Here is a 13,412-nt window from a genome sequence, read left to right as displayed (position 1 = left end):
AAGGCGCCAGCCACATACACCTAAGGTGGCAGGTTCGAATCCCCAGCCCGGGCCCACCAAACAACAATGATGGCTGCAACCAAAAAATGGCCGGGTGTTGTGGCAGGCGCCTGTAGTCCCAGCTACTTGGGAGGCTGAGGCAAGAGATTCGCTTGAGCCCAGGAGTTGGAGGTTGCTGTGAGCATGATGCCATGGCACTCTACCCGGGGGGATAGCTTGAGGCTCTGTCTCAAAAAAAAAAAAAAAAAAGAAAGAAACTAGATGCTCAGTGAGAAGAGGTAAATGAGTCCCATGTGGGATGTCCAGGGAGGGTAAAATCTAAACAAAAAGTGAATTAGTGATTGCTGGGAGCAAGGGAAAGGGGCATACAGGGAGTGATACTTAATACATACAGGATTTCCTTTTGGGATAATGAAAATGCACCAGAATTGATTGTGGTGACAGCTGTTCAGTACTGTTGAATATACTAGATGTCAAATGGACAAAATGTATGGCTTGTGAATTATATCTCAATAAGTCTACTGCATAAAAAAAGGTCTACTAGCAAAAAAAAATTTTAAAAATAACCCTAGGCTCAGCACCTGTAGCTCAAGTGGCTAGGGTACCAGCCACATACACAAGAGCTGGAGGGTTCGAATCTAGCCCAAGCCTGCCAAACAACAATGGCAACTACAACCAAAAAATAGCTGTGTATTGTGGCAGGCTCCCATCGTCCCAGCTACTTGGCAGCCTGAGGCAAGAGATCACTTAAGCCCAAGAGTTGGAGGTTGCTGTGAGCTGTGATGCCCCAGCACTCTACCCAGGGTGACAGCTTGAGACTCTGTCTCAAAAAAAAAGGGTGGCGCCTATGGCCCAAAGGAGAAGGGTGCCAGCCCCATATATTGGAGGTGCTGGGTTCAAACCTGGCCACAACCAAAAACTGCAAAAAAACAAAAAACAAAAAACTTCATTTACCTCAAATTTCTTTGATGACTAGCATTACCTTCAAATAAACGAATATAAATTTCTTTCTTTTCTTCTTTTTTTTTTTTTTTGAGACAGAGCCTTACTATGTCGCCCTTGGTAGAGTGCCGTAGCATCACAGCTCACAGCAACCTCAAACTCTTGGGCTCAAGTGATTCTCTTGCCTCAGCCTCCCAAGTAGCTGGGACTACAGGTGCCTGCCACAATGCCCAGCTGTTTTTTTGTTGCCGTTGTCATTGTTGTTTAGCAGACCCAGGCTGGGTTCGAACCAGCCTGACTCCATGTAAGTGGCCAGGGCCCGAACCACTGAGCTATGGGTGCTGAGCCAGATTTCTAAAAAAAAGGAGTCAACTCAGCCTCCCACTGAAGCCAGGATTCTGTGAGCAGCAAAAGAAACAATAAACCACAATGAGGTGAAATCCAGATGTGTGCACAGCCATGAGTTCTTAAAAGACAATCAAAAAGTAAAACTCAGGTGGTGCCTGTGGCTCAAAGGAATACATATACTGGAGGTGGCGGGTTCAAACCCAGTCCCAGCCACAAACTGCAAAAAAAAAAAGGTAAAACTCAATGGCAGGCGTCCTTGTAGGGGCCTATAGTCCCAGATACTCGGGAGGCTGAGACAGGAGGATTGTTTGAGCCCATTGCTTAAGGTTGCTGTGAAATACGATGCCACAGGATTCTAGCCTGGGGGTGACAAAGTAAGACTCTTTCAAATTAAAAAAAAAGGAACTGCCTGATACCTGGAAACCTGGGGTCCTCTGCTCTGACCATCTCTGCCTTGGAAACCCAGAGCTGATGAGACTGTGTCTCCTCAGGCCCCAGGCTGGTCAGTAAGAGAGGAATGATGGGATTAGACTCTCTGCAACTCCACTGAGCCATGGTCTGGGTGAGTGGTCACTCAGTGGCCAGCAGCTTAACTGCTCTAGGGAGACACAGCTCTACCACCAGGGCCCAGCAGGACTGGCCCGGACCTGACCAGAACCTGACCCAGATCAGATCAGCCCTGAACATATACGACCATGGAAGCAAGGCCAATCTACAGAGGTGCTAAGACACATGATATGGTTTCTTCAATAAGCAAATTAGTGGGGAAGAAAAAGAATGAATTAGTGGGGACACTAGCAGGACACCATACCAAATCATAGGAAATGAAGGGATCTACATGCACTCAGGAGTCCCCATCCTTAGAACCCTTGAAACAGTTACTTGAGAGCCACTGTGACAACTTGACACAAGATAACTTGGGTGGGCAAGGATGGAGCTGACCCATGGGGAAGGTGCCAGGTGTACCTCCCGCACCCTTCCTCTGTTTTGTTTTGTTTTTGCAGTTTTTGGCCTGGGCTGGGTTTGAACCCGCCACCTCTGGCATATGGGGCTGGCGCCCTCCTCCTTGGAGCCACAGGAGCCGCCACACCCTTCCTCTGTCCAGGCTGGAAACCCCTCAGATGTCTTCATATAAGCCTAGAGGCCTTACCTTGCTCCAATGGCCGCTAACAAGGCGAGTGCTGGTACCCTCGACCCAGCTGACATACCACAGTGTGCTAGCCATAGTGCCCACCACGCCCATCTCCATGCTGTCATCAAAACTGGCGCTCACAATAGCACCATCCAGGCTGAGCTCACATTCCATGAACACAGAACAGGACCTGAAGGGTGGAGCAGAGGAGAGGATGGCGGGTCTTCAGGCAGGTCATAGGACCTGGCTGTGCTCTCTTGGGGAGAGGTACCAAAGGCTGATAGGCTTCTGAGCCTGCCCTTGTCCAGGTACTGCAGTCTGTAGGGCCCAAACCATGCCCAACCACATCCCTACAGAGGGGCCAGCTGGGGACAACAGCCCCTGCCTAGAGTCAGGGCTACTTAGGAAGAGGGCTGACTTATAGGCCCCAGGCAGGGACACCAGCACCCGCTTACAACTTAGCCACACAGGGAGCAGAGCAGGGCCCCTGGGGCAGCCCACCTGGCGCCCTTGTGTCTTAGCTCTGGCAAGGTCCCCACGGCCCATAGGCGTAGTCGCCCTGCACTGCTGCCACTGACAAGCCTGGAGCCCGAGCACAGAAGCATACCTGGAGGCAGGACAGGGAGTGAGCTGCCTTCCCCAGATACCCTGGGCCGCTGTCCCAGCTGAGACAACGGTCCTGAGCCATCAAGGGGCCACAGGGCCTCAGCTAGGCACCCACCAATCTCGCTGTCATCCGCCTCCCAGGCCAGGAAGCAGTGGCCTGCACGTGTGTCCCAGACACAGACCTGGCCAGAGCTGGAACCGCAGTAGAGCAAGGGCAGGGGCCCATAGCAGAGTGAGGTCAGCTCATCTGCCCCTACTGCCTCAGGGACTGATTCTTGGCGCACCTGGCAAGGTGGAAGGGTGGCTATGGGTCAGTGATGTTCTGGAAGCCCAGACTCTACCACCAAAACCAGCTCCAAACGTTGAGTGTGTCATCTAGCAGGCAGGCACCTGGAGATTGATGTCTGCCCCGTGCTGCTGTAAGAGCCAGAAAGTGACAGCATGCTGGCCCACACACACGAGCTCGTCAGCCTCCCAGGGGTTGAAAGCTACACCATGCACTGGTTCTGGGAGGCGGGTGGAGGACAAGAGGTGATAGGTGGTTGTGCTCCAAAGGGCAAGGGTGCGGTCGCCATAGTCACCTGGGGAGTCCCATGGACAGCCATGTCAAGGACACAAGTCCAGCCTCCCTGGGGTCCTAGGGACACTCCCATCCACCACTGTCCCAATACCAGCTGACCCAGTGTGACAAGGAGCCTGTCGTCAGATGAGAAGGCCACGGCCTGCACATTCGTGTCATGGTGAGAGATGAGATGATGACAGAGGCCCTCAGACACGTCCCAGATACGGATCTGACAGTGGGTGGCTATGGAGCTGCGGCCGGAGGCAGAAGCCAGGACCTAGTAGGTAGGAAGGCAGGTGGTCAGAGGGCAGGAACAGCCAGCTGGGTCCACCCTAGTTGTATAGAGGGGAAGCCAAGACTGAGTTGCTCCTGCTATTTCAAGATAGTGACCCAGGAGCTGGGTTCCACCATGCAGTGACCTGGGTGTGAAGTAGGGTGACCCATGGTGGGCACCTGGGTATTGTGGCTGAGGGCCAGTGTGGAGATCTCCTCGGGGTGGCCGAACCAGTGCTGCTGGGCGCCAGAGTGCAGGTCCTCTACCACCACCAGGCAGCCGCATGTGTAGGCAAAGAAGCCTGCAGGCAAGGAGGCAGTGTCTGGAGGCTGTGCCAACAGACAAGGGTCCTGAGGGGTCATCTAGCAGCCACAGGGGCTCACAAGGGACACAAGCTAGACCACCAGAATGTGTCAATGGGAGAACGTGGCACCCCAAACTGATGGCTGCAGCTCACTTGTCCCCCTGGTCATAGCTTGGGGCACACAGTGGGCCCCATCCTGCTGCTGCTTGGCTGGATTCCCACCTGTGTCCGGCCTCCAGACCATGTTGGCCCGCCCACTTCCGCTATAGCCCAGGACAGCCTTCAGGTGCAGCTGCTGGTCGCTGGCAGGAGAAAAGGCAACACTCTGCAAGAAAGCAGACCTGGGTGCTGGTGCCTAGCCTGGTAGCCTGAGACTGTCTGTGGGAGGCTGTTTCAGGGCATACCTGGGCCAGCTGGGGGATGGACTGGGAAGCCAGGGTGGGAGCCTAGCGCCAAGGAGGGGCAAAGGCTGGGGGATCTTGGGAAGGGCAACTGCCAGGTGAGGTGAAGTGAGGCAGGTCAGCAGTATAGGATGACAGGAGTGTGGGTGCAAGGAAAGGGGTGCACCTTAGGTGATAGGATCCCAAGGCCGAGAGCACTATATGCTTTGCAGACCAAGACCAGCTCTGAGGAGATCCTGGGGAACCCTGAGAGGGCCCCTTGAGCAGAATATGGTGACTGGAAACCACCCTGCTTCACAGAGTAGGGGCCATCACTGACCTTGGCCAGTGTCCTGTGGCGTGCAAAAAAGTGCTTGTAGGAATACAGGTGGGTGCAGGGCTGGGCCCCCCTGTTCCTGGTGCTTTCGGCACCTGGCAGGAAGGAGAAAGAAGCCACATGACATGGAACCACCTGGTAACCCTTCAGAGATGCCCCACTATACACAAAGTCCCTCCACTGTGCTGGGCAGCAAGAACTATGCACAGATAAGCCATGTCCTATAAACCCTGGAGATGGCCTCGCCTCCCCCCTGGGGGGATATCCCAGCTGTCACAGGAGCCCTGGTCCCTTCACTGGGATGCCACCTCTGTCCCTCCCTGCCTTCCACTGTTCAGTAGGCCAGCCACAGAGACAGGTGAGCATAGCGAGCCCCCAGGAGCCCCCTGCAGCACCCCAGGCCCCGTCTCTAGCCCCGCTTTCCTTCTCCTCTAGCACCAGTGGACCTGGGGCCTGGCGAAGCCCCTCTGGGCTGTGGCTCTTCTCACAGGGTTCTTCTTCATCTGATGCGGACAGGGTACCTAGGGGCAGTGGGAGAGAAAAGGATACCAACTCCCTGATCCCACATACACCTTCCCAGTGGGAGGCAATGGCACCCACATCCCAAGGCCAGACACAAACAGGCATATGCCCCAAAGCCTCCCAGATCCCTGCCACTCACCATCACCACCCTCGAGGGGCCCAGCATGGATGAGCCTCAGTGGTGAGGCCTGAGATGGCACGGGCACCTGCAGGCGAGGGAGCCCACTGGCCCCAGACACTGCATCATCCAGCTGTCCTACACCTGGGCCTGGGGATGCCAGAGCCACGCTCAGGGGTGAGGTTGGCAGAGTTTGTCGGGGTATCACAGCCTCTGCGGTGGTAACCAGCCCCCCACCCCTGAAAAGGCAGCCGTGCCATGCTGCCCACAGTGGCCACAGGGCCAGCCCAGGGTTCAGTGCATAGCCTGCTGGTGTCCACACCCAACCTCTCCAGCTAAACACATGCCACTCACCATGGGCTTGGGTTGCCCTGGACAATCTCTGGTCACTAGAGGGGCAAGGAGAGACCATCAGGAGGGCCCAGAAGGAGGCCTGGGCAGACACAGTACAGATGGACACTTGCCTCTTAGGGATGGCCAGAACGTCCCAAAGGAAGATGGCATCCCCCACGCTGAGGACATGCTGCTGGTCAGAGGTGAAGGCCACAGCCTGCACAGGCTCTGAGTGGCCGATGTACACCTGCGGGCAGTGGATGTCATACACAGGAGCCTGAGGTGTGGCTATTGACACTGCTGGGCTGTACCTGGGTCTGATGTGAGCCCCAGACCATTGGCCCCAGGAACTAAGCGAGAGGCCTCCCAGCAGGCAGAGGGATGGGGGGTCATCCTCCACCCTCCCATCCCCTCGCACTCCCTGTCACCCAAGCAACATGGCTTCACTCTGCCTGGACCTCCAGGGATCTTCCCACCACCTGAGGCAGCCACCTGTCCGCCCATAGCACACACCTGCGAGCCTGGACTGGCCTGTGTTGAGTAGTCCCAAAGCGTGACAGCTCGGCCAGTGGCCATCAGCAAGAAGTGGGCATCCTCACTGAGGGCCAGGGAGGGACAGGCCGCAGGGTGGACAGTGCACAGCTGTAACAGAGAGCTCTTGGACAAAGCTGCCTCTCAGAGGCTCCCCTCTCTCACTGAGTGTGGCAACGCCCACCCCCAGACCCTCTAGGCTGGAGGAGCTGCAGGCACAGATCACAGGCTGAGGCAGGAGGAAAGAGGGCAGGCCACTGGCTGCAACCTAGGCTTACCTCCCGGATAATGTGGCCTGATGTGGCATCCAGTACCATGACTTTGGACGTTGTGGACACCAGCAGGTGGCCCAGGACAGCAGGGCTAAAGCAGACAGCCACAGCGGAGTCTAGACAGCTACTGGCTTGGTCCAGGGTGCTGATGTCGACCCGCAGCAGCTAGGGGAGAACAGCAAATGGTCTGGACCTCAAGGCAGACGTGGTGCCACCCAGAGCCAGGCTCAGGAGGGAGAAGGCCTCAGGGTCACCCACTTGATACCTGGGTGCCACCTGCCCCATCTAGGATCCTGCCCTCCCCTAGGGGAGCCAGGCTCTCAGCATCCCACTTTGCTGGGGTGCTTTCTGTGATCATGAGGTGCAGCAATACCTAGGTCCTGCTCTTGAGTGATCACAGCCTCCTACCTATCCCCAGCCCCTCACACTCCATACCAAGCCAAAAAGGGTCTCTGCTCACAAGGAGCTATGCGGCAGCCAAGTGGGGTATCCAGACCTGGTTCCACTGCCCAGCTTGGCAAGGTTCATTACACTAGCCCCAGGAGGTTCCCTGACTCACCTCATCCAGGGAGGCTGAGTCCACAATAGTCACTGTGCTCTTGGAAGGACCCACAAAGGCCAGCAGGTGGCTGTCCCTGCTGACTGCCAGGATGTTGGGGCTCGGGTGGGCATCTGGGCACACCATGCTGGCTGTGGCAGCACAGGGCAGGGGTCAGTGGGGTAGAAGAGGGTCTGCAGCACACAGGTTGCCAACCAGGCATTACCCAACCTGCCCCTTCAGGAAACACCAGCCCAGGGAAGCAGATCCTATGGCTGTACCCACATGGTATGGGCATGAGAGTGCCAGGCACCAGTGAGCATCAGTCAGCAGCACAGAGGCTGTAAGTATTTGAGGGCAAGAATGACCGACCTAGTGACTGCTGGCTACTCCAAGTTACAGTGGCCAGAGAGAGAGCAGCTGACCATAACTGGACCTGACCCCTACCTGCTGCCCTTCTGGTCAGGCTGTCTGTCACCGCCTCCACGGCACAGAGCTGAGCTGGCCTCTGGCTTTGAGGGCAGGTAAACTCTAAACCAGGGTCTGGACAAGGCTACTAAAGGCAGCTGCACAGCCCCACTCAGGACCCAGCAAGTGGACAGAGATCAAAGCCCTAAGTGTCTGGGCATTGGCCAATCACAGACCCAGGGCCACCCCAGCCTTTTGTGACCAGCCTGAGTGGCAAAAGGGGCCTGACCTGCCACACGGAGGATGCAGCACTGGGGCCCGGAACAGTTATACTGGGCCAGGTTGCCCCGAGAACAGGAGCTGAATAGGTGGGTACCATCAGGAGTGACAGCCAGGCCAGTGATGGCTCCTTGGGGACACCTGCAGCAGATACAGGATGCCCACTGACTTCAGCCCTGGGAGCCCAGCCAGGACATGGGATCAGCCATGCTGCCACCAGCCCTCCTGGCCTGACCTTTGGGCAGCACTGGCCTTTCTGTAGGTGACCCTCCCTTGCCCAGCTGAATCCCCCCAGCTTCCACTGTGGGGTCATTGTATAGCCAAGGACTCCAAAGAGTTGGTGGCTGGCAGTGTACGCACATGTGTTCCACCATAACTTCAGTGGCCTCCAGGCTGAAGGAGCGCACAGCCCCACTGCTAAAGCCACAGAAGAAGGCCGGCCGTATAGGGTGGAAGGTTATAGCACGTGGGGCATCATCAAGTGATGTGAAGTCATACAGCTGCAGGGCACAAGGCTAGTGAGGAGTGGGCAGGAGCCATGAGAGCCCAAGAGGTTGAAGGCCCTCCCTGCCCCACCACACCCCACCTGCTGAAGGGTGGCTAGGTCCCAGATGCGGACAGTGTGGTCCTGGGACACAGTGGCCAGCTGCCCCTGGGTTTGGTCCATGGAGAAAGCCAGCACGGAGGCTGTGTGGGAGCGAGCCAGCACACTGTACTCCTGGGATGGGATGTCCAGGAAGCCCAAGTGGCCCGTGGAAGTGGTGGACAGCACGCGTAGCCCATTAGGGCTGATACACACTGAGCTGATGGGGCCTTCGTGCTCTGTAGGGAGGGAGGGTCAGCAGCACAGGAGCTCACCCCAGGGCAGCTCACTGCTGCTCAGGTGTTCGGGTCCCCAAGACATAGACAAATCCATTTCTTGCTTCAAGAGCCCAGGCTCCTCTTGATTCAAGAGACCAGGCTGGGAGAAGAGGCCCCCGGAGAACACCAGGTGGGGCCCAGGGCAATGAGGGAGCTTCACCCATCACCCACCCCAGGCCCTTCTGCAAAGCTGGCCACAGGCAGGTCTGGCATTGGTGGCCTGGTGACACCCTCTCTAGCCCAGGGACAATGATACCAGCAGTGGAGGCCTTAAGAACCTGGCCGTCCCCCTGCAACACTACAGGAACCTCCCAGGGAATACTTCCCCCTCAGGCTGGGAGTGGATGCTGAGGCCTCACCCGCTTCCAGGAGCACTGAAGAGAAGTCCAGGGGCCAGAGCCGCAGGCGGCCATCCTCAGAGCCCACAGCACACATGGCTGGGGAGATGCTGAGGCTGCTGATGGTGACACCGGGACCTGGGGGCCAGGAGTGTCAGTGCCTCACCTCAGCATCAACTCCACCTCCCCCACACAGTGAGTGCCCTGCTACCTGCACCGAAGGTCTGCTTCTGTAGGTGGGGGCTACTGGGGGCCTGTGTGGGTAGCAGGCAGCGGGCATGCTGAACAGCCATGCGTCGGTGGTCAATCTCTAGGATGTGGCCGCTGCGGCTGCATACATAGCTATCCCAAGGAGGCCACAGGTGAGGTAGGGGCCTAGGGAGGGGGAGCAGAGGTGGGGCCCAGGATGGTTTAAGCATGGAGCAGGGTGGGACTCACAGTGTCCCGGATGAGGTTTCCTGACAGCTGTCCTGGGCCTGCTCAAAGGCAAGGTCAGTGAACGGTAGTGCACGGTGCTCCCCAAGGTCCACAGGGCAGGATCGCAGGACCCCACCATGTAGCCGCCACAGCCGCACGCTGCCCTGCCCACATGACGCCATCCTATGAGGAGATATGGGGCAGTGAGGCCACCTAGGGCCCTCGATCCCACAAGAAAACCAGACATGCACGGACCAAGGCTGTGATGAGGGAGGAAAGGGGCCCCAGATCCAGATCCTGCCTTGCTGTGGATAGCTGGCCATGCCACAGTACCTGGTTCCATCAAAAAAGGCAACCCGGAAAGCCTGGACATCAAAGTCGGTGTGCACTTTCGCGAGAATGACCACCTCACCACCAAGGCGCACTGGGCCTGTGCCCCACGCCACTACCACCTGCAACAAGACTGCACTGAGGGGCGGTGCCTGTGGCTCAGTGAGTAGGACCCTGGCCCCATATAACAAGGGTGGTGGGTTTGAGACCGGCCCCGGCCAAACTGCAACAAAAAGTAGCCGGGCATGTGGCAGGCACCTATAGTCCTAGCTACTTGGGAGGCTGAAGCAAGAGAATCACCTAAGCCCAAGAGCTGGAGATTGCTATGAGCTGTGATGCCACAGCCCTCTACAGAGGGCAACAGAAAAAAAAAGACTGCACTAAGCTCTATGCACAGCCCTGAGTGCCTTCCTGCCTTGCCTATACCCCAACTGTATCAACAGGCAGGGGCTCTTGTCTCATACAGAAATCAGTCTCTGAGCACTTCGGCTGCTTAGGGTGGAAGGAAACTGCTCCCCCCCAGCTATGTGCCCCAAGCTGTGGCAGCTTTGGGACTTCCACACCAATAAGCAAACCTGGCGCTGCAGCCCCACCAGCAGAGACAAAAGCAAAAACCGACCCACAAGTAGAAGGCCAGGTAAAAAACGAGAGGTATTCCTGGGATGAAACACTTTGACACTTCAGCACTTCCCAGACACCAAGTCCCATGCAGGGGTCAACTTCAGAGGTGTGGACATGTTAAGATGCCCCATCTTACTGCTCAATATACCACCAGAGAGAACAAGGCAAATCACTTAAATGCCAATTGAAAGCAATGCCTGCTGCATAGGGATGCAAAGCTGAAGTGTAAGCTGTGAACGCACTGCAGCATCTTTTACATGGGGTGGTGGCTGGCACAAAGGCCCCAGAGTGCAGAGCCCAGGGCACACAGGGCTGGCATGACCCATGTACCTTTTTTTTTTTTTTTGAGACAGAATATCACTTTGTCACCCCTAGTAGAGTGCCATCGTGGCCTCATAGCTCACAGCAACCTCAAACTCTTGAACTAAAGTGATTCTCTTGCCTCAGCCTCCCAAGTAGCTGGGACTACAAGTGCCCACCACAACGCCCGGCTATTTTTTTAGAGACAAGGGTCTCGCTCTTGCTGAGGCTGGTCTCAAACCCGTGAGCTCAGGCAATCCACCTGCCTCAGCCTCCCAGAGTGCTAGGATTACAGGCATGAGCCACCATGCCTGCCTCATGTATCTTGATAAACAAAACTCCCAAAGGCATTAGAGCAGTGGTTCTCAACCTTCTTAATGCCACAACCCTTTAATACAGTTCCTCATGTTGTGGTGACCCACAACCATAAAATTATTTTCATTATTACTTCGTAACTGTAATTTTGCTACTGTTATGAATCGTAATATATATATCTAATATGCAAGATGTATTTAGGCGACCCTTGTGAAAGGGTCATTCAACCCCCAAAGATTGAGAACTGCTGCGTTAGAGGAACTTTGAGGAAGACTCTGATTGATGTTCCCTGCACACTGCAACAGGGCTGCTCAACCCCAGGCCAGGGCCCTGTTACCGTCCTCCCATGGCGGTCCTTGCCAACACCACAGAGAAGGGACCCGCAGTCAGAGAAGCTGTGGATGCAGAAGAGGCAGTTAGCATTGCTTGGACTGTACCCTCACCCCCAGCATGGAGACCCTGTGCCCACCTGAGTGCGATGACAATGTGCATCGGGCTCCGGAAAAGGGACAGGCACACCCGAGTCTGGAAGTCCCAGAGCCGCATCATGCAAGGGGGCTGTGCCTGTGCTGAGGCCAACAGTGAGTTGTTCCCATCCAGTGCCAAGGCAGAGACCTGAAGAGGAGGAGGCCGAGGAAGCGTGCAGCAGCCTGAAGATGCACCCCTGGGGCAGGCAACACCAACCTTGTCCGTGTGGCCAAGGAAGAAGCGCTGTTCCCCTGTGTCAATGCACAGGGTGATGATGACCGCATGGCAGGGGTAGATGACAGCTGCCCCATCCTTGGTCCACAGAACCTGTCACAGGGGCAAGGGCTAAGGTCAGCAATGGTGCCCCAGCCCCTCCTGGCAGCCTGGTTTCAGTGTCACTCTCCCAACCCCAGGGAGACAAAAGAACAGCTGACCTACATGCACACATGTCCCCTAAGCCTTGCCTCCAAGGCAAGAAACCCCAGGGTTTGAGTAAAAAAGACCAAACAGCCCCCAAAAACTCAGAGCCTATATGCAGGAGGGCTATAGGGAGCAAAGGGAAAGGCCACCCTCCTTCCCTGGAACACCCACCTCAACCATCAGGGACCCACAGGTCATATCCATGACCTGGCCCCACATGCTCTAGATCATGGCTGGACCACACTTGTCAGAACTCTAAAGTATGTGCATCAGAGCATTTTAACTGACACTTTATCCCCAGTGCCCCTTGGGTTCTGGCAAGTGAAGAGATACCCATGACCATGGAAGCCCAGGTGGTCCTAGAAGGGGCAGATGTGGGCAGGGTAGGGCTTCTGAGGATCAAGGGGAATCAGTGAAGTCTTTGAGGGGAAAGCCCTAGTGCCCTCGAGGAGCTGGGAGATCCACACACCATCTCACAGGGATGAGGGACCTTCCCCCTGCCCTACTGTATATGCCTGACACTCATACAACCTACCCAGAGCCATCCTACAAGTAGTCATAGGGCCCCTTACCCATTTGGTGCTGTGGCCCCCAAAACCGATGACCCTCTTGAGCCTCAAGATTGGGTCCGGGAGGAAGTGCTAGAATAAGTGAACTCATGGTGAGATTAGGGGAGGGCACAGCTCCTGCCCCACCCAGGCTGGGTCCTGCCTCTCAAGAAAGTCACCTTCAAAGAGGTGGCACTTGTGGGGCTCAGTGAGTAGGGCGCCAGCCCCATATGCCGAGGGTGGCGGGTTCAAGCCCAGCCCTGGCTAAACTGCAACAAAAAAATAGCTGGGTGTTGTGGTGGGCGCCTTAGTCCCAGCTACTCAGGAGGCTGAGGCAACAGAATTACCTAAGCCCAGGAGTTGGAGGTTGCTGTGAGCTGTGATGTAACAGCACTCTACAGAGGGCGATAAAGTGAGACTCTGTCTCTAAAAAAAAAGAAAGTCACCTTCCACTGAAGGCTCTATGAAAGGAAATTGCTGGGACTTTGGATCCAGAGCCAGACCTTCCAGAAACCCCAGGTCCTACCTAACCTGCGCCTAAGATCTCCCACCAAGGACAGGTGCAGTGGCTCATGCCTGTAGTCCTAGTACTCTGGGAGGTCGGGGCGGGAATATCAGTTGAGGCCAGGAGCTTAAGACTAGCACGGGCTCGGCGCCTGTGGCTCAAGTGGCTAAGGCGCCAGCTACATACACCTAAGGTGGCGGGTTCGAATCCAGCTCGGACCTGCCAAACAACGACGGCTGCAACCAAAAAATAGCCGGGCATTGTGGTGGGCGCCTGTGGTCCCAGCTACTTGGGAGGCTGAGGCAGGAGACTCACTTGAGCCCAGGAGTTGGAGGTTGCTGTGAGCTGTGAAGCCACAGCACTCTACCCAGGGGGATAGCTTGAGGCTCTGTCTCAAAAGAAA

At 56.2% G+C, this 13,412-nt stretch overlaps 2 protein-coding genes across 2 annotated transcripts in view; both read right to left on the bottom strand.

Moving 5' to 3' along the window:
• RHOT2 (ras homolog family member T2) overlaps positions 1-5,335 on the bottom strand; it is a 17,326-nt gene extending 11,991 nt beyond the window's left edge. Inside the window, exon 1 of the mRNA XM_023513795.1 lies at positions 5,324-5,335. The gene's annotated coding sequence lies outside the window, so the exon portion shown is untranslated. The remainder of the gene's footprint in view (positions 1-5,323) is intronic.
• WDR90 (WD repeat domain 90) overlaps positions 1-13,412 on the bottom strand; it is a 21,787-nt gene that overhangs the window by 5,153 nt on the left and 3,222 nt on the right. The window contains exons 9-33 of the mRNA XM_023513858.1: positions 12,529-12,597; positions 11,753-11,863; positions 11,538-11,683; positions 11,406-11,463; positions 9,836-9,954; positions 9,524-9,685; positions 9,297-9,427; positions 9,107-9,223; positions 8,473-8,708; positions 8,247-8,386; positions 7,897-8,027; positions 7,221-7,351; positions 6,668-6,826; positions 6,372-6,500; positions 6,010-6,105; positions 5,547-5,736; positions 5,259-5,406; positions 4,889-5,138; positions 4,391-4,493; positions 4,044-4,165; positions 3,708-3,867; positions 3,419-3,609; positions 3,144-3,312; positions 2,924-3,029; positions 2,441-2,612 (exon numbers count right to left, since the gene is read on the bottom strand). Of these exons, the coding sequence (XP_023369626.1) occupies positions 2,441-2,612; positions 2,924-3,029; positions 3,144-3,312; positions 3,419-3,609; positions 3,708-3,867; positions 4,044-4,165; positions 4,391-4,493; positions 4,889-5,138; positions 5,259-5,406; positions 5,547-5,736; positions 6,010-6,105; positions 6,372-6,500; positions 6,668-6,826; positions 7,221-7,351; positions 7,897-8,027; positions 8,247-8,386; positions 8,473-8,708; positions 9,107-9,223; positions 9,297-9,427; positions 9,524-9,685; positions 9,836-9,954; positions 11,406-11,463; positions 11,538-11,683; positions 11,753-11,863; positions 12,529-12,597 (3,546 nt within the window). The remainder of the gene's footprint in view (positions 1-2,440; positions 2,613-2,923; positions 3,030-3,143; positions 3,313-3,418; positions 3,610-3,707; positions 3,868-4,043; positions 4,166-4,390; positions 4,494-4,888; positions 5,139-5,258; positions 5,407-5,546; positions 5,737-6,009; positions 6,106-6,371; positions 6,501-6,667; positions 6,827-7,220; positions 7,352-7,896; positions 8,028-8,246; positions 8,387-8,472; positions 8,709-9,106; positions 9,224-9,296; positions 9,428-9,523; positions 9,686-9,835; positions 9,955-11,405; positions 11,464-11,537; positions 11,684-11,752; positions 11,864-12,528; positions 12,598-13,412) is intronic.

The sequence above is a fragment of the Otolemur garnettii genome, unplaced genomic scaffold (genome assembly GCF_000181295.1).
Source record: "Otolemur garnettii isolate 467f Iridium unplaced genomic scaffold, OtoGar3 scaffold00044, whole genome shotgun sequence".
Lineage (NCBI taxonomy): Eukaryota > Metazoa > Chordata > Mammalia > Primates > Galagidae > Otolemur > Otolemur garnettii.
The sequence above is the reverse complement of the archived record's forward strand: the minus strand, read 5'-3'. Positions and strand labels throughout refer to the sequence as shown.